At 37.9% G+C, this 17,611-nt stretch overlaps 3 protein-coding genes across 3 annotated transcripts; all 3 read left to right on the forward strand.

The window, feature by feature from the left end:
• The first annotated feature begins 81 nt into the window (after window positions 1-81).
• On the forward strand, window positions 82-5,965 carry LOC311273305 (uncharacterized protein). Its single transcript, XM_084380287.1, has 10 exons — window positions 82-170; window positions 414-479; window positions 2,502-2,606; window positions 3,120-3,176; window positions 3,298-3,348; window positions 3,443-3,498; window positions 3,611-3,734; window positions 4,280-4,431; window positions 4,564-4,688; window positions 4,776-5,965. The coding sequence occupies exons 1-10, from the start codon at window positions 107-109 to the stop codon at window positions 4,972-4,974; spliced, it is 999 nt and encodes a 332-aa protein (XP_084236413.1). The 5' UTR covers window positions 82-106; the 3' UTR covers window positions 4,975-5,965.
• Window positions 5,966-6,436: 471 nt separating this feature from the next.
• On the forward strand, window positions 6,437-12,262 carry LOC311273306 (C-type lectin domain family 4 member E-like; the record flags this gene model as incomplete). Its single annotated transcript, XM_084380288.1, has 8 exons — window positions 6,437-6,500; window positions 6,597-6,662; window positions 9,617-9,721; window positions 10,425-10,481; window positions 10,603-10,653; window positions 10,844-10,995; window positions 11,133-11,257; window positions 11,347-12,262. 8 exons carry the CDS (start codon window positions 6,437-6,439, stop codon window positions 11,543-11,545), a joined length of 819 nt encoding a protein of 272 aa, XP_084236414.1. The 3' UTR covers window positions 11,546-12,262.
• A 719-nt stretch (window positions 12,263-12,981) lies between these two features.
• LOC311273307 (C-type lectin domain family 10 member A-like) lies at window positions 12,982-17,598 on the forward strand (the record flags this gene model as incomplete). Its single annotated transcript, XM_084380289.1, has 8 exons — window positions 12,982-13,045; window positions 13,142-13,207; window positions 15,203-15,307; window positions 15,735-15,812; window positions 15,934-15,984; window positions 16,139-16,290; window positions 16,423-16,547; window positions 16,637-17,598. The coding sequence occupies 8 exons, from the start codon at window positions 12,982-12,984 to the stop codon at window positions 16,803-16,805; spliced, it is 810 nt and encodes a 269-aa protein (XP_084236415.1). The 3' UTR covers window positions 16,806-17,598.
• Window positions 17,599-17,611: the final 13 nt, after the last annotated feature.

The raw sequence follows: 17,611 nt of genomic DNA on the forward strand, positions 1-17,611 counted from the left end.
GTGTGCTTTCATTGGTAGGTCAGACAGGAAGGCTGCTTTTTTTTTTTTTTGCTGTAACAGCTTAAACTTTTCCTGCAAACTCCCTGATGGTTAGTCAAGCAGTAAAATGTCTGAAGCCAATGTGGTGTACGCTGATGTGAAGTTCACAAAATCAAAGGGAAATGCCACAGGTGAGTCTATCTATCTATCTATCTATCTATCTATCTATCTATCTGTCTGTCTGTCTATCTGTGTGTCTGTCTGTCTATCTGTGTGTCTGTCTGTCTATCTATCTATCTATCTATCTATCTATCTATCTATCTGAATAAGCATTTATTTTTGTTATTTACTGTCACAGCTTTTGGATATGTTCTAGGATTTGTTCTTTGTCAGAGTTTGAGTGAATCATGAAAGTCGTTTTTACACTTTATCAGTGACTCCCCCACCGACTGAAAGCACTTACTCTGAAGTCGGGATTTTGAAGACCGAGCCATCAGCAGGTAGGTAAAAACTATCATTAAATGATCATCATTTATTAAAATGATGATCATTTAATGAACTTAAAACATGAACTCCCTTTTCTGACTTTTTCAAGAATAAAAACGTGTATTATTCAATAGGCTTTCTTCATCAGGCTGTTGAAGGAGTGCTCGTTCTTTGGAAACGTAAGACTCTATTGAAACATTACAAGTTCAGGACAGCAACTTGATTCTTCAGATAGATTTTATTTTGTATAATTTAATTTTGTACAACAAACAGTATTACACGAAAGAAATGAAATTGCTACTCCAAACTCTTAAAGGTGCAATATGTAAGACTCTTAGTTGAAAACATAAAAATATTATCAGCAGAATGTAAATAACAGTTCTGACATTATGATGTTTATGTATTGTGTTGCAAAGGCATATACTGAAGTTAGCATGCTAACCAACACCAGTGCTCCCCGGTTCTCTGATCTCCCAGTTTGGACTGCTAGCTGCACAGCTAACTGAGCTAACAGCAGATACAGTTAGCAGCAGTTAGCTGTTACTCTGTTTGTTTTGAGCATGAATACGACAGGTGGTCAATTCTTAAATTACAGATTATTTATATACCACCTTTCATGCAAAGAATTATATGATGCACTTCTTAGAAATATTGTATCCTCTTGAAACTTTACACCTTCTGTATATAAACACTGTATATAGTACAAGTTAAAGAGAGTTAGAGTTAAATACATTTCAATGAAAAACCTTATACTGCAGCTTTAAGGTATATTCACTGATATAGATATTCAAATGCAATAAAGTGAAAACTGGCATTTTGCATGTTTTTCATCTTACTGAATTTCATATTTACAAATATATTACAAACAGGAGTGTGAACAAACTGACAGTCAGATGTTTTTTTAAGTGAAGTAAACTGACTCAATGTGGCCACACCTTTACAGCAAATCAGACTCTTTAAAGTGTTGTTGCCTTTCGTGTTGAAATATCTTGTGCTTTTTATAGCTGCAGAGACAGAATAAAGGAACCTCATTCAAACATGTTGTAAAGTTAAGAGGAAGTTTACTGTAAAATTGGTTGAAGACAGGAAGTCTCGGACAAGAAAAAAAAGAGGAACTGAACATGAAAAAGGTCCAGAATAATCTGTAATGTTATGTCGCATGTAAAAGCATCAAGCATCATGTTTCCATCTTTTCATCTGCATTCTTCAGAATCCAAATGTAAACATGCTACAAGGAACGATTAACTGGCCTTAAATTATCTGCAGAATGTGAAGAGATAACAGTTTTGATGTATCTATGTGTATTATGTTGAAGAAATAAATACTGAAGTTAGCATGCTGGTCCAAAGCACCCATGCTAGCGGTGTTAGCACCAAGCTCACTGTCCAGCATGGACCGAGCTAACTAGCAAATGGCAGCTACAGTCAGCAGCAATTAGCAGTTACTTTGGTTATTTGCTGCCTCCTCTTTGTTTTGAGTATAATTTTCGACAGGTGGCCAATTCTTACATATTGCACGTTTAAGAAAAGGTCTTAATGGAAATCTGAAGCCTCTTTCTGACCTACATGAGCAGGAAAAAGATGAAATTGAGACTATTTTCATGGCAGAGCGCTGACGATGAGTCTCACAGCCAGAGGAATGAATGAACATCTACCTGACACAAATTGAATTCCTGTTTCACATCCATTCACCCTCTCTTCATCCCCTCTCACCCAGTCCTCTGCGTGCATACTGTCTCATACAGGCCTAAATTATCAACTTCTCCATCACGTTCACCCACAAACTCACATTAGGATTCAGCCAACACTTCCTCATTTCATTCAAGTGTTGTGTTGTGGTCCCTGCTAGTGAAGCAGTTACACCTAGTTACATAGTCTTTGACACGTACATGCAGACAAGTCCGGAAATCATGTAAACAGTTTTCAACAGCGAGAAATCTAACTGAACAACTCCTGCCCCATTTACAAACACTAGGTTTACTGGGGAAAGTAACATCTACAGTAAACACACTATCTGCATCTTCTGCTGTTCAACAGGCTCCCAGCAACAAACTGGAGGGTCAAAGGTCACAGCGGAGAGAGTGGCCATAGTGGTTCTCAGTGCCTTCCTGGCTGCCGCTGTCATTGCTCTCGGCTTTACCTGTGAGTTTTACATTTTGAGGTTCATGATCTTTTTGTTGAATGTTTCACTCAACTGTTAATTTAAAATCACCAAAAATCAATCTGGAAATGTCACACTTGAAATCATTTCACGCAATTCAGTTTTTATCCAGAGTGCAACATACGATACACTCAAAACATGCTTAAAACAGTGACTTTAAGTGATTTGATACATGTACTGTAAATATTCAATCCTATTCTTTGACATAACTTCAATATAAAGGGTCAGATTTAATGCAGAGTTAAGTCAATGTGTACAACTTAAATAACTGAATGTGTGATTTATTACAGGAGACAGAATAATCAGTTTAAATGCTTTAAATCAGCTCTTGAATAAACACATTATGTGTGTGTTGAAGTATCTTTAACTGTGTGATTTAGTAATTTAAGTGAACGTTGCTCTGTTAATCCTGGATTGATGCTCATCATCAAGTTCTGAATAATTTACCAAATGGGAGTTTCACACACTGACTTGACTTTCTGTTTTTAAATGAGGTTATAAACACCATCAAACCACAGATGAGAACGTAGCTTTGAGAAGAAATATCACAGGTAAGTCACATTTTAGGTTAAACTCCAAATATCTCTGCCAAGAGTTGTGTTGTCTGTTCAGCTTCTCAAATAAAAGACCATCCTGGTGAAAGTGAAATTGTTTTATCCTCTTTCATAACAGAGAGACGCTGTGAAGTAAAAACGGTGCAGACAACCTGTCCAGAACCTCCGAGTAAGTGACTGATGTTGCTTTTCTTACATGTTTGCATCCTCTGATGATGGTTAAAGAAACAGTGACAGATTAAACCTGTGAGGTGTCATCTCAGCTGCTCAAACTCTGTCACACCGCGGTGAGGGATGTCTCGTCATGAGTTTTTGTCTTGTGAATTTTATGTTTTATTTTGAAAAGTAACTCTCCTCTCGTTTCAGGTCACTTGCCCTTCCTCTTGTGTCACCGGTCTGACGTCTCCCCTGATCCCTGATTGTTTCCACCTGTTCCCCATCAACCTCATGTGTCTTATAGTCTGTGTCTCCCTTTGTCTTGTGCCAGAGTGTCGTTTGTCATTGCGCCTCAAGCCCCACGTCCACAGCCTCGTCAAGTAACTTCGATCACGTTTGGTATTTTGAATTATCTCTTTTTCCTCTTTAGTAGAGTGATTTTCTTTTGTAAAGTTTTTTCCTATTTCATTTCAAGAGAAGTATAGTATTTCATAGCCATGTTTTGTTCCTCCCTTTTGGAGTGATTTTCCTCTTGTACAGTTTTTCTAGCCAGTGGGCAGTGCAGTTAAGTTTAAAGCCTGTCTTTGTTTTTCCTCCATTTGGAGCGCTTTTCTTTGTACCTTTTTATAGTTATTCCTCCGTAGAGTTGAGAAGATCAGTTTATTACTTTTTTCCTCCCTTTTGGAGTGACCTTTTGTTTCAGTTTTTGGTTTGTTTCTTGTTCTGTGTTTCTTGTTCGTCTAGGATAGTCATAGAAGGTTTTCATAGCCTATTTGTTTATCACGCTGTCTAAAGAGTTAAGAAGACGATCCTTCAAAATAAAAGCTTGGTTGTTCGTTAACTCTGCTTCTGAGTCCTTCTTCTAAGTCCAGGCCTGACACTCTGTAAATATGAACAATGTTTTGTTGCACTTGACTCAAGTCTTTGCTGTAATCTCTTCATAGCTGATCCATGTCAGAAATGTGAAGATGGCTGGGAGCAGAATGGAAATCAGTGCTACTATTTCTCCACTGATACATCAACCTGGGTAAAGGCCAGAGACGAATGCAGACGAAGAGGAGGAGATCTGGTGAAGATAGACAGCGAGGCCGAGCAGGTAGAACACACTGCTGCAGCCTCATTCAGCCGTCTGGCTTTTGTTCTATCACCTTGTGTTTTGCATTAGTTAACATGATAAAGGTGGTGTTACATAGATATATTGTATTTTTCATTAACTTTCCCTGTCCAGTCATTCCTGATGCAGAAACTGAGCGACAAGATGGTAGATGCTGAGGACAAGTTCTGGATCGGACTGACAGACTCAGAGAAAGAGGGCACATGGTTGTGGGCAGACGGGACACCACTGAACGAGAGGTTTGACCGCTGTAAACATGTTTTTGGTGTTTACACAATCAAAGTCACAAGTTTCACTGAACCAGTTCTTTCTGTTCTGTCTCTCAGTTTGCCATTTTGGAGCGGCAACGAGCCGGACAACTGGACAGGGAAGGATAAGGATGGAGAGGACTGTGTGAGGATGGGAGAAAAATACGGATCAGACCTGAAGTATTGGTTTGATAAATCCTGCAAAGCATCTCAGAAAAGTATTTGTGAGAAATCAGCAGAAACTGGACGCCTGAAGAAAGTCTGTATTTTATCTTAAGTCTGTTCAGCCTGTTAAACAATCTCAGGATCCTGTGGAGCTTTTTTATGTTTATAAATGTATACGCTATAGAAGTGTTCGTTCTGACTCTCCGAATCTACAATCTGATTTGGATTTGAATGTTTAAGTTTCTGTCGAAGGTTATTAAAATGTTTAACTGTTGAGCTCAGTGGTTTCATCCCCTGACAACTGTTGTTTACATTTTCAAACGCGTCTTTACAAAGATAAGCTACATGGTGCAGAGTGGTGCATGGGTGATGTATTTTTGTAGGCTGGTGCCTTCGACAAAAAGCCTTTGGGATTTATGATACTTGCATGTTTTGTTCAGGAAGATAAGTTTAACCACTCGAGGATGGGGTGCACTCCATAGAGAGGCGTGGCATTTGAGTTATGTGTCATGTAGCCAATGTTTTTAAATTATTTCATGTACTTTTAGTACTGTAGGTGTCAACTCTGAAAGAATTCACATCAAAATGAAACCAAGGTGAAAGTTGTATTTTGCTCCTCATGGATTAGTGTTTAAACTCCCTCAAGAGTTCACTGTCAACTCCTGAAAGGGTTAAAAGACGCGTGGTGGTCTCACATGTACATTCAAAAATCATTCAAGTTGTCGCAGTGACTGGTGTCATTTTGAAACTGCTCAGCGAGGAAGAAAATTAGTCCACTTTTCTTCTAGATGTCGATGTACTACCCTTTTCTATTTTTACTACTTTTATACTTCTTTAAAACTGTGTTTTGCAACTTTTCTGTGCAACTTGGAAAGGTCCATGTCAAGAATAAATGTTCTTTAAAGTCTTAATGAATGTGTATCCCGTTAAATATTATACAACACATCACAGATTTTGCTTAAAATATTACTATAATATCATTATTATATATATTTTTTGTTTATTTGTTTTTCATCTGCCATTTTGCCACATGGGACCTTATTTATGAAAAACTTTGCATGGTGGTGAATAGAGGAAGAAAAAAATGTTTTGCTCCTGTTTGAATTGTGCCATGAAGTAAACACATGATGTTTGTGAAATAAAAAACTTATTTTTCAAGTCAATGAAGGCTGCTGGAAGTTTGTTGAAAAAATATCATCTATTTTAGTGTGAAACAATATCATGTTGCTCAACACACGTCACCAACACCAACATGGCCGCCAACTCGACATAGAAAACGATTTAACAAAGGTGAAAATCTACAGTTATGTTAAAGGGTAGCCTCATAAACAAGCCACAGCAGCTCAGCTCAGCGACACTGAGCTCAGCTACAGGGAAGATCTTTATTATCTTATATTATATTATATTATATTATATTACATTGAGATATTAAGAATAATTTTAGTATTTTCTCTTCTAAACAAATGGGAAGTGAAATGTTAATGCAAATGAGCAAGTGTTTTCATTGGCAGGTCAAACAGGAAGGTTGCTTAAACATCTCTTGCAAACTCACTGATGGTGAGTCAAACGGTAAAATGGCTGAAGCCAGTGTGGTGTACCCTAATGCTAAATTCACAAAATCAAAGGGAAATGTCACAGGTGAGTCTCTTTATCTATTTACTATCACAGCTTTCTAGGAAATGTTCTTTGTCAGAGTTTGAGTGAATCATGAAAGTTGTTTTTACACTTTATCAGTGACTACCTCGCCGACTGAAGCCACTTACTCTGAAGTTGGGGTGTTGAACACCGAGCCATCAGCAGGTAGGTAAAACTATCATTAATTAAACTGGAACATGAACTCTGACCTCCAGTGAACAACATTTTTCTGACTTTTTCCAGAATAAAAACATGTATTATATAAATATTCAATATATATGTATATTAGCTGTTACTCTGTTTGTTTTGAGCATGAATATGACAGGTGGTCAATTCTTAAATTACAGATTACCTTATCTATATACCACCTTTCATGCAAAGAATTATATGATGCACTTCTTAGTAATATTGTATCCTCTTGAAACTTTACACCTTCTGTATATAAACACTGTATATAGTACAAGTTAAAGAGAGTTAGAGTTAAATATCATTTCAATGAAAAACCTTATACTGCAGCTTAAAGGCATATTCACTGATATAGATATTGAAATGCAATAGAGTGAAAACTGGCATTTTGTGTGTTTTTCAACTTACTAAATTTCATATTTACAAATATATTACAAACATTAGGAGTGTGAACAAACTGACTGAGTCAGATGCTGTTTGACCTGAAGTTAACTGATTCAGAACATACAGCCGCACCTTTATAGCAAATATTTTGTATCTTTAAAATCAGACCCTTTAAAATGTCGTTGCCTTTAGTGTTGAAATATCTTTGGCTTTTTATAGCTGCAGAGACAGAATAAAGGAACCTCATTACAACACCTTGTGAAGTTGAGAGGAAGTTTACTGTAAAATAGGTTGAAGACAGGAAGTTTACGTCAAGAAAAAAGAGGAATTAAACATGGAAAAGCATCAAACCCCATTAAAAAATGTACGTGAATTTTTTTATATTGCTTTTCGCCAGATTCACAGCAATATTTGTGAACTTTGTGATATTTACTTCTCTTGTAAAAAATATAATGTCAATGTTAAATCTAAATGTTAAATATTAAATCTAAACATGTACCCGCTGACTGTTTATAATCATCTGGATGCTGGTATATTGTGTTGGAATTGAGATCCTGACCCACCAAACATCAAGCTGCTTGGCTCTGTGTGAACAAACAACGACGGAGAATTGGCTAACCGCCGCTGCAGCGATAATGTGGCGACTCTGTGAAAAGGGCTACTGTCGCTGTGAATTTGCATATTAGCTAAATATTTAGTTTCACTGTGACATTTAGATTTAACAATTAGCATTTAGATTTAACATTTATATTTAACATTTAGATTTAGATTTAACATTTATATTTATATTTATATTTAACATTTAGGTTTAACATTTATATTTATATTTAACATTTAACATTTAACATTTAGATTTAAATTTAACATTTAGATTCATATTTAACATTTAGATTTAACATTTAACATTTAGATTTAATATTTAACATTTAGATTTAGATTTAACGTTTAGATTTAACATTAACATTATATTTCTACAAGAGAAGTTCACAAATATTGCTGTAAATCTGGTCAAAAGCAATATTAAAAAATTCACATCCGTTTTTTTAATGGGGTTTGGTGCTAAATGTGTGGAAAAGTTGCTGTTTATTTTAGCATGCGCAACTTTTCAATCAGCGCCCCATACATGTTTCCATCTTTTCATCTGCATTCTTATGAATCCAAATGTAAACATGCTACAAGGAACAATTAACTGGCCATGTTATGTGTGTGTTGATGAAGGTTCTCAGTCATCCAGGTCATGGTAAATCGAGGTGCTGTATCGTAGGCAACTGGACTTGTTTCAGTGTCTTGAAGACATTTCACCTCTGATCCAAGAGGCTTCTTCAGTTCTAACTAACTGGAGGGGAGTTGCAGGCTTTTAAACTCTGTGAGGGAGTGTCCTTACAGAGTCGTTAGGACACGTGTGAGCTCTGAGTTTCAGAGTTGTTAGGGCCACTTGTGGGTCGTTGGTCAAACCGTCCTTCATGTGGGTTTCTAAGGCTAGGTGAGCCCGGGTGTGAATGGTTGTTAAGCTGTCTGGGGAGAGAACTCAGTACAGCATTGTAGATGGGTGATAAGTAATGTCGTGGGCCACCTCCTCTGTTCAAAGGCGGTCGTTCCAGTTTGACATAGATGGATTCTATGACTCCTCTTTCAAACCATCTGTCTTCTCTGGCCAAGATGTTTACATTGTTGTCCTCAAAGGAGTGATTTTCTCCTGCAGATGTAAGTGGACAGCAGAGTCTTGACCTGAGGAGTTGGCCCTCCTGTGTCGTGCCATTCGTTTATGTAGAGGTTGTTTTGTTTCCCCACAGTACAAATCTGTGCGGTCCTGGCTGCACTGAACAGCATAAACTACATTAGTCTGTTTATGCCTGGGTGTTTTGTCCTTAGGATGGACAAGTTTCTGCCTCAGCGTGTTGGTAGGTTTAAAGTGAACCAGGATATGATGTTTATAAAAGATCCTCATTTTCGACAGGTGGCCAATTCTTACATATTGCACGTTTAAGAAACAGTCTTTTATTTAATCCTGAAGCCTCTTTATGACCTACATGAGCAGACCAACTTATTTGGGTTGGAAAAGTGATGAAATTGAGACTATTTTCATGGCAGAGTGCTGACGATGAGTCTCACAGCCTGAGGAATGAGACTGCTCTGTAGTCTGGTGGTACGGCACTAAAACAAACCTGTCCCAACTCCTCCAGTTACACTTATTAATCCCACAAAGCCACAAATAGATACACTCCCTCATCACCGGCGGTGTTTAAAAAGAAAAAATAGCACTATAAATATGTTGTCTCTTTCTTTTATCTGCTTTCATAGTAAATGCAGTGAGATCAAGATCTTTACCACAGGAGGCGGTGGTGGTAACACCGCTTTTGTCCCGAGGGGCCGCCAGAAACAACACAGAAAGAAAGATCCTTGTAGAAGCTTTAAACTCTGTTTGGAAAAAGTCCACAGTAAAGGATGTTCGTATGTTTAGTAGAAACTCCTGCCCCATTTACAAACACTAGGTTTACTGGGGAAAGTAACATCTCAACACATTATCTGCATCTTCTGCTGTTCAACAGGCTCCCAGCAACAGGCAGTGTCAGCTGGAGGGTCAAAGGTCACGGCAGAGAGAGTGGCCACAGTGGTTCTCCTGGCTGCTGCTGTCGTTGCTTTTGGCTTTACCCGTGAGTTTTATAGTTTTTTTTTAATAATTTTTTTTTAAATGCAATTTAATCTAGATTGACTTCTACAATCTGATGATTGTTTTGACAAACTGAACTTTTGGCTTCACTTGCAGGTGAGATTCAGAACTGTCTCAAAATGAGAGTGTAACAAACAATACACTCAAAACATGCCTAAAACAGTGACTTTAAGTGATTTGATTACATGTAAATATTCAACCTAATTCTTTGACATAACTTCAATATAAAGGGTCAGATTTAATGCGGAGTTAAGTCAATGTGTACAACTTAAATAACTGAATGTGTGATTTATTACAGGAGACAGAATAACCAGTTTAAATTCTTTAAATAAGCTCTTGAATAAACACATTATGTGTATGTTGAAGTATCTTTAACTGTATGCAAAGATTGAAAAACATATAAGGTTTGTGTTTAAGTCTGCATTCATTGAATTTAATTTAATAAGTTATGTAATTTATTCACATGGAGTCATAGAAAAACTTTACATTAAACCCTGAAAATAGATAAAGAATTTGGTCTAATTAAAATACTTGCGGTCAACGTTTTAGGTATAATTACTTTAGTTATTTAGTAATTTAAGTGGACGTTGCTCTGTTAATCCTGGATTGATGCTCATCATCAAGTTCTGAATAATTTACCAAATGGGAATTTCACACACTGACTTGACTTTCTGTTTTTAAATGAGGTTATAAACACCATCAAATCATGGATGAGATCACAGCTTTGAGAAGAAATATCACAGGTAAGTCACATTTTAGGTTAAACTCCAATTATCTCTGCCAAGAGTTGTGTTGTCTGTTCAGCTTCTCAAATAAAAGACCATCCTGGTGAAAGTGAAATCGTTTCATCCTCTTTCATAACAGAGAGACGCTGTGAAGTAAAAACGGTGCAGACAACCTGTCCAGAACCTCCTAGTAAGTGACTGATGTTGCTTTTCTTACATGTTTGCATCCTCTGATGATGGTTAAAGAAACAGTGACAGATTAAACCTGTGAGGTGTCATCTCAGCTGCTCTAATTCAAATCCTTTAAGTTCTTCCTGACTGTAAATATGAACAATGTTTTGTTGCACTTGACTCAAGTCTTTGCTGTAATCCCTTCATAGCTGATCCATGTCAGAAATGTGAAGATGGCTGGGAGCAGAATGGAAGTCAGTGCTACTATTTCTCCACTGATAAATTAACCTGGGTAAAGGCCAGAGACGAATGCAGACGAAGAGGAGGAGATCTGGTGAAGATAGACAGCGAGGCCGAGCAGGTAGAACACACTGCTGCAGCCTCATTCAGCCGTCTGGCTTTTGTTCCATCACCTTGTGTTTTGCATTAGTTAACATGATACAGTAAAAGTGGTGTTACATAGATATATTGTATTTTTCATCAACTTTCCCTGTCCAGTCATTCCTGATGCAGAAACTGAAAGACAAGATGGCAGAGCCTGAGGACAAGTTCTGGATCGGACTGACAGACTCAGAGAAAGAGGGCACATGGTTGTGGGCAGACGGGACACCACCGAACAAGAGGTTTGACCGCTGTAAACATGTTTTTGGTGTTTACACAATCAAAGTCACAAGTTTCACTGAACCAGTTCTTTCTGTTCTCTGTCTCTCAGTTTGCAATTTTGGAGCGGCAACGATCCAGACAACTGGACAGAGAAGGATAAGGATGGAGAGGACTGTGTGAGGATGGGAGAAAAATATGGATCAGACCTGAAGTATTGGTTTGATCATTCCTGCAAAGCATCTCAGAAAAGTATTTGTGAGAAATCAGCAGAAACTGGACGCCTGAAGAAAGTCTGTATTTTAGCTTAAGTCTGTTCAGCCTGTTAAACAATCTCAGGATCGTGTGGAGCTTTTTTATGTTTATAAATGTATACGCTATAGAAGTGTTCTTTCTGACCCTCCAAATCTACAATCTGATCTGAATTTGAATGTTTAAGTTTCTGTCGAAGGTTATTAAAATGTTTAACTGTTGAGCTCAGTGGTTTCATCCCCTGACAACTGTTGTTAACATTTTCAAACGCGTCTTTAACAAGATAAGCTACATGGTGCAGAGTGATGCAGGGGTGATGTGTTTTTGTAGGCTGGTGCCGTCTACAAAAAGCCTTTGGGATTTATGATACTTGCATGTTTTGTTCAGCAAGATAAGTTTAACCACTTGAGGATGGGGTGCACTCCATAGAGAGGCGTGGCATTTGAGTTATGTGTCATGAAGCCAATGTTTTTAAATTATTTCATGTACTTTTAGTACTGTAGGTGTCAACTCTGAAAGAATTCACATCAAAATGAAACCAAGGTGAAAGTTGTATTTTGCTCTTCATGGATTAGTGTTTAAACTCCATCAAGAGTTCACTGTTAACTCCTGAACGGTTAAAAGACGCCCCGTGGTCTCACATGTACATTCAAAAATCATTCAAGTTGTCGCAGCGACTGGTGTCATTTTGAAACTGCTCAGCGAGGAAGAAAATTAGTCCACTTTTCATCTAGATGTCGATGTACTACCCTTTTCTATTTTTACTACTTTTATACTTCTTTAAAACTGTGTTTTGCAACTTTTCTGTGCAACTTGGAAAGGTCCATGTCAAGAATAAATGTTCTTTAAAGCCTTAATGAATGTGTATCCCGTTAAATATTATACAACACATCACAGATTTTGCATAAAATATTACTATAATATCATTATTATATATATTTTTTGTTTATTTGTTTTTCATCGGCCATTTTGCCACATGGGACCTTATTTATGAAAAGCTTTGCATGGTGGTGAATAGAGGAAGAAAAAATGTTCTGCTCCTGTTTGAATTGTGCCATGAAGTAAACACATGATGTTTGTGAAATAAAAAGCTTATTTTTTAAGTCAATGAAGGCTGCTGGAAGTTTTTGAAAAGGTATCTATTAAAGTGTGAAACTGCTCAACACACGTCACCGATACCAACATGGCCGCCAACTCGACACAGAAAAAGGTTTAACAAAGGTGAAAATCTGCAGTTATGTTAAAGGGTAGCCTCATGAACAAGCCACAGCAGCTCAGCTCAGCGACACTGAGCTCAGCTACAGGGAAGATCTTTATTATATTATATTATATTATATTATATTGAGATATTAAGAATACCTTTAGTATTTTCTCTTCTAAACAAATGGGAAGTGAAACGTAAATGCAAATGAGCGAGTGTTTTCATTGGCAGGTCAAACAGGAAGGTTGCTTAAACTTCTCCTGCAAACTCACTGATGTTGAGTCAAACGGTAAAATGGCTGAAGCCAGTGTGGTGTACCCTAATGCTAAATTCACAAAATCAAAGGGAAATGTCACAGGTGAGTCTCTTTATCTATTTACTATCACAGCTTTCTAGGAAATGTTCTTTGTCAGAGTTCGAGTGAATCATGAAAGTTGTTTTTACACTTTATCAGTGACTCCCTCACCGACTGAAGCCATTTACTCTGAAGTCGGGGTGTTGAACACCGAGCCATCAGCAGGTAGGTAAAACTATCATTAGACTTTCGTTACCTTATTTATATACCACCTTTCATGCAAAGAATTATATGATGCACTTCTTAGAAATATTGTATCCTCTTGAAACTTTACACCTTCTGTATATAAACACTGTATATAGTACACGTTAAAGAGAGTTAGAGTTAAATATCATTTCAATGAAAAACCTTATACTGCAGCTTTAAGGCATATTCACTGATATAGATATTGAAATGCAATAGAGTGAAAACTGGCATTTTGTGTGTTTTTCAACTTACTAAATTTCATATTTATAAATATATTACAAACATTAGGAGTGTGAACAAACTGACTGAGTCAGATGCTGTTTGAACTGAAGTTAACTGATTCAGAACAGACAGCCGCACCTTTACAGCAAATATATTGTATCTTTAAAATCAGACTCTTTAAAATGTTGTTGCCTTTCGTGTTGAAATATCTTGTGCTTTTTATAGCTGCAGAGACAGAATAAAGGAACCTCATTCCAACACCTTGTGAAGTTGAGAGGGAGTTTACTGTAAAATGGGTTGAAGACAGGAAGTTTACGTCAAGAAAAAAGAGGAATTAAACATGTAAAAGCATCAAGCATCATGTTTCCATATTTTCATCTGCATTCTTATGAATCCAAATGTAAACATGCTACAAGGAACGATTAACTGGCCATGTTATGTGTGTGTTGATGACGGTTCTCAGTCATCCAGGTCATGGTAAATCTAGGTGCTGTATCGTAGGCAACTGGACTTGTTTCAGTGTCTTGAAGACGTTTCACCTCTGATCCAAGAGGTTTCTTCAGTTGTAACTAACTGGAGGGGAGTTGCAGACTTTTAAACTCTGTGTGGGAGTGTCCTTACAGAGTCGTTAAGGACACGTGTGGGTCGTTGGTCAAACCGGCCATGATGTGGGTTTCTAAGGCTAGGTGAGCCCGGGTGTGAATGGTTGTTAAGCTGTCTGGGGAGGGAACTCAGTACAGCATTGTAGGTGGGTGATAAGTAATGTCGTGGGCCACCTCCTCTGTTCAAAGGCGGTCGTTCCAGTTTGACATAGATGGATTCCTTTACTCCTCTTTCAAACCATCTGTCTTCTCTGGCCAAGATGTTTACATTGTTGTCCTCAAAGGAGTGATTTTCTCCTGCAGATGTAAGTGGACAGCAGAGTCTTGACCTGAGGAGTTGGCCCTCCTGTGTCGTGCCATTCGTTTATGTAGAGGTTGTTTTGTTTCCCCACAGTACAAAAGTGTGCAGTCCTGGCTGCATTGAACAGCATAAACTACATTAGTCTGTTTATGCCTGGGTGTTTTGTCCTTAGGATGGACAAGTTTCTGCCTCAGCGTGTTGGTAGGTTTAAAGTGAACCAGGATATGATGTTTATTAAAGATCCTCATTTTCGACAGGTGGCCAATTCTTACATATTGCACGTTTAAGAAACAGTCTTTTATTTAATCCTGAAGCCTCTTTATGACCTACATGAGCAGACCAACTTATTTGGGTTGGAAAAGTGATGAAATTGAGACTATTTTCATGGCAGAGTGCTGAAGATGAGTCTCACAGCCTGAGGAATGAGACTGCTCTGTAGTCTGGTGGTACGGCACTAAAACAAACCTGTCCCAACTCCTCCAGTTACACTTATTAATCCCACAAAGCCACAAATAGATACATTCCCTCATCACCGGCGGTGTTTAAAAAGAAAAAATAGCATTATAAATATGTTGTCTCTTTCTTTTATCTGCTTTCATAGTAAATGCAGTGAGATCAAGATCTTTACCACAGGAGGCGGTGGTGGTAACACCGCTTTTGTCCCGAGGGGCCGCCAGAAACAACACAGAAAGAAAGATCCTTGTAGAAGCTTTAAATTCTGTTTGGAAAAAGTCCACAGTAAACGATGTTCGTATGTTTAGTAGAAACTCCTGCCCCATTTACAAACACTAGGTTTACTGGGGAAAGTATCATCTCAACACAATATCTGCATCTTCTGCTGTTCAACAGGCTCCCAGCAACAGGCAGTGTCAGCTGGAGGGTCAAAGGTCACGGCAGAGAGAGTGGCCACAGTGGTTCTCCTGGCTGCTGCTGTCATTGCTTTTGGCTTTACCCGTGAGTTTTATAGTTTTTTTTAATTATTTTTTTTAAATGCAATTTAATCTAGATTGACTTCTACAATCTGATAATTGTTTTGATGAACAGAACTTTTGGCTTCACTTGCAGGTGAGATTCAGAACTGTCTCAAAAATGTGTGAGTGTAATGTGAGTGTGAATGAGAGTGCAACATACAATACACTCAAAACACGCTTAAAACGGTGACTTTAAGTGATTTGATTACATGTAAATATTCAACCTAATTCTTTGACATAACTTCAACATAAAGGGTCAGATTTAATGCAGAGTTAAGTCAATGTGTACAACTTAAATAACTAAATGTGCAATTTATTACAGGAGACAGAATAACCAGTTTAAATGCTTTAAATAAGCCCTTGAATTATGTGCATGTTGACACTGACTTGACTTTCTGTTTTTAAATGAGGTTATAAACACCATCAAACCACAGAACATCTCCAAAGGCTGACGGATGAGATCACAGCTTTGAGAAAAAATATCACAGGTAAGTCACCTTTTGGGTTAAACTCCAATTATCTCTGCCAAGAGTTGTGTTGTCTGTTCAGCTTCTCAAATAAAAGACCATCCTGGTGAAAGCGAAATTGTTTTATCCTCTTTCATAACAGAGAGACGCTGTGAAGTAAAAACCTTGCAGACAACCTGTCCAGAACCTCCGAGTAAGTGACTGATGTTGTTTGCATCCTCTGATGATGGTTAAAGAAACAGTGACAGATTAAACCTGTGAGGTGTCGTCTCAGCTGCTCAAACTCTGTAAATAAGAACAATGTTTTGTTGCACTTGACTCAAGTCTTTGCTGTAATCTCTTCATAGCTGATCCATGTCAGAAATGTGAAGATGGCTGGGAACAGAATGGAAATCAGTGCTACTATTTCTCCACTGATAATTCAACCTGGGTAAAGGCCAGAGACGAATGCAGACGAAGAGGAGGAGATCTGGTGAAGATAGACAGCGAGGCCGAGCAGGTAGAACACACTGCTGCAGCCTCATTCAGCCGTCTGGCTTTTGTTCTATCACCTTGTGTTTTGCATTAGTTAACATGATAAAAGTGGTGTTACATAGATATATTGTATTTTTCATTAACTTTCCCTGTCCAGTCATTCCTGATGCAGAAACTGAAACACAGGATGGCAGATGATGAGGACTTGTTCTGGATCAGACTGACAGACTCAGAGGAAGAGGGCACATGGTTGTGGGCAGATGGGACACCACTGAACAAGAGGTTTGACCGCTGTTAATATGTTTTTGGTGTTTACACAATCAAAGTCACAAATTTCACTGAACCAGTTCTTTCTGTTCTCTGTCTCTCAGTTTGACATTTTGGCGCAGTGGAGAGCCAGACAACTGGACACGGTATGATGCGGATGGAGAGGACTGTGCGAGGATGGGAAAAAAATATGGATCAGACCTGAAGTGTTGGTCTGATCAATCCTGCAAAAAACCTCACAGACGTATTTGTGAGAAATCAGCAGAAACTTGACACTCAACGTGCGTCTGGAATGAGGTTTAAGTCTCGTTCAGCCTGTTAAACAATCTCAGGATCCTGTGGAGCTTTTATATGTTTATAAATGTATACGCTATAGAAGTGTTCTTTCTGACTCTCCAAATCTACAATCTGATCTGAATTTGAATGTTTAAGTTTCTGTCGAAGGTTATTTAAATGTTTAACTGTTGAGCTCAGTGGTTGTATCCCGACAACTGTTGTTTACATTTTCAAACGCGTCTTTACAAAGATCAGCTACATGGTGCAGAGTGATGCAGAGTGATGTGTTTTTGTAGGCTGGTGCCGTCGACAAAAAGCCTTTGGGATTTATGATACTTGCATGTTTTGTTCAGGAAGATAAGTTTAACCACTTGAGGATGGCGTGGCATTTGAGTTATGTGTGATGTAGCCAATGTTTTTAAATTATTTCATGTACTTTTAGTAGTTATCAACTCAAAATGAAACCAAGGTGAAAGTTGTATTTTGCTCTTCATGGATTAGTGTTTAAACTCAAGAGTTCACTGTTAACTCCTGAACGGTTAAAAGACGCCCGGTGGTCTCACATGTACGTTCAAAAATCATTCAAGTTGTCGCAGCAACTGGTGTCATTTTGAAACTGCTGAACAAGGAAGAAAATTAGTCCACTTTTCTTCTAGATGCCACTGTACTACCCTTTTCTATTTTTACTGCTTTTATACTTCTTTAAAACTGTGTTTTGCAACTTTTCTTCTGTGCAACTTGGAAAGGTCCACGTCAAGAATAATTAAGCTAAAGCAGGCTGAAAATGTTCTTTAAAGCCTAAA

Source organism: Pagrus pagrus (genome assembly GCF_965226575.1).
Source record: "Pagrus pagrus genome assembly, chromosome: 17".
Taxonomy (NCBI): Eukaryota; Metazoa; Chordata; class Actinopteri; order Spariformes; family Sparidae; genus Pagrus; species Pagrus pagrus.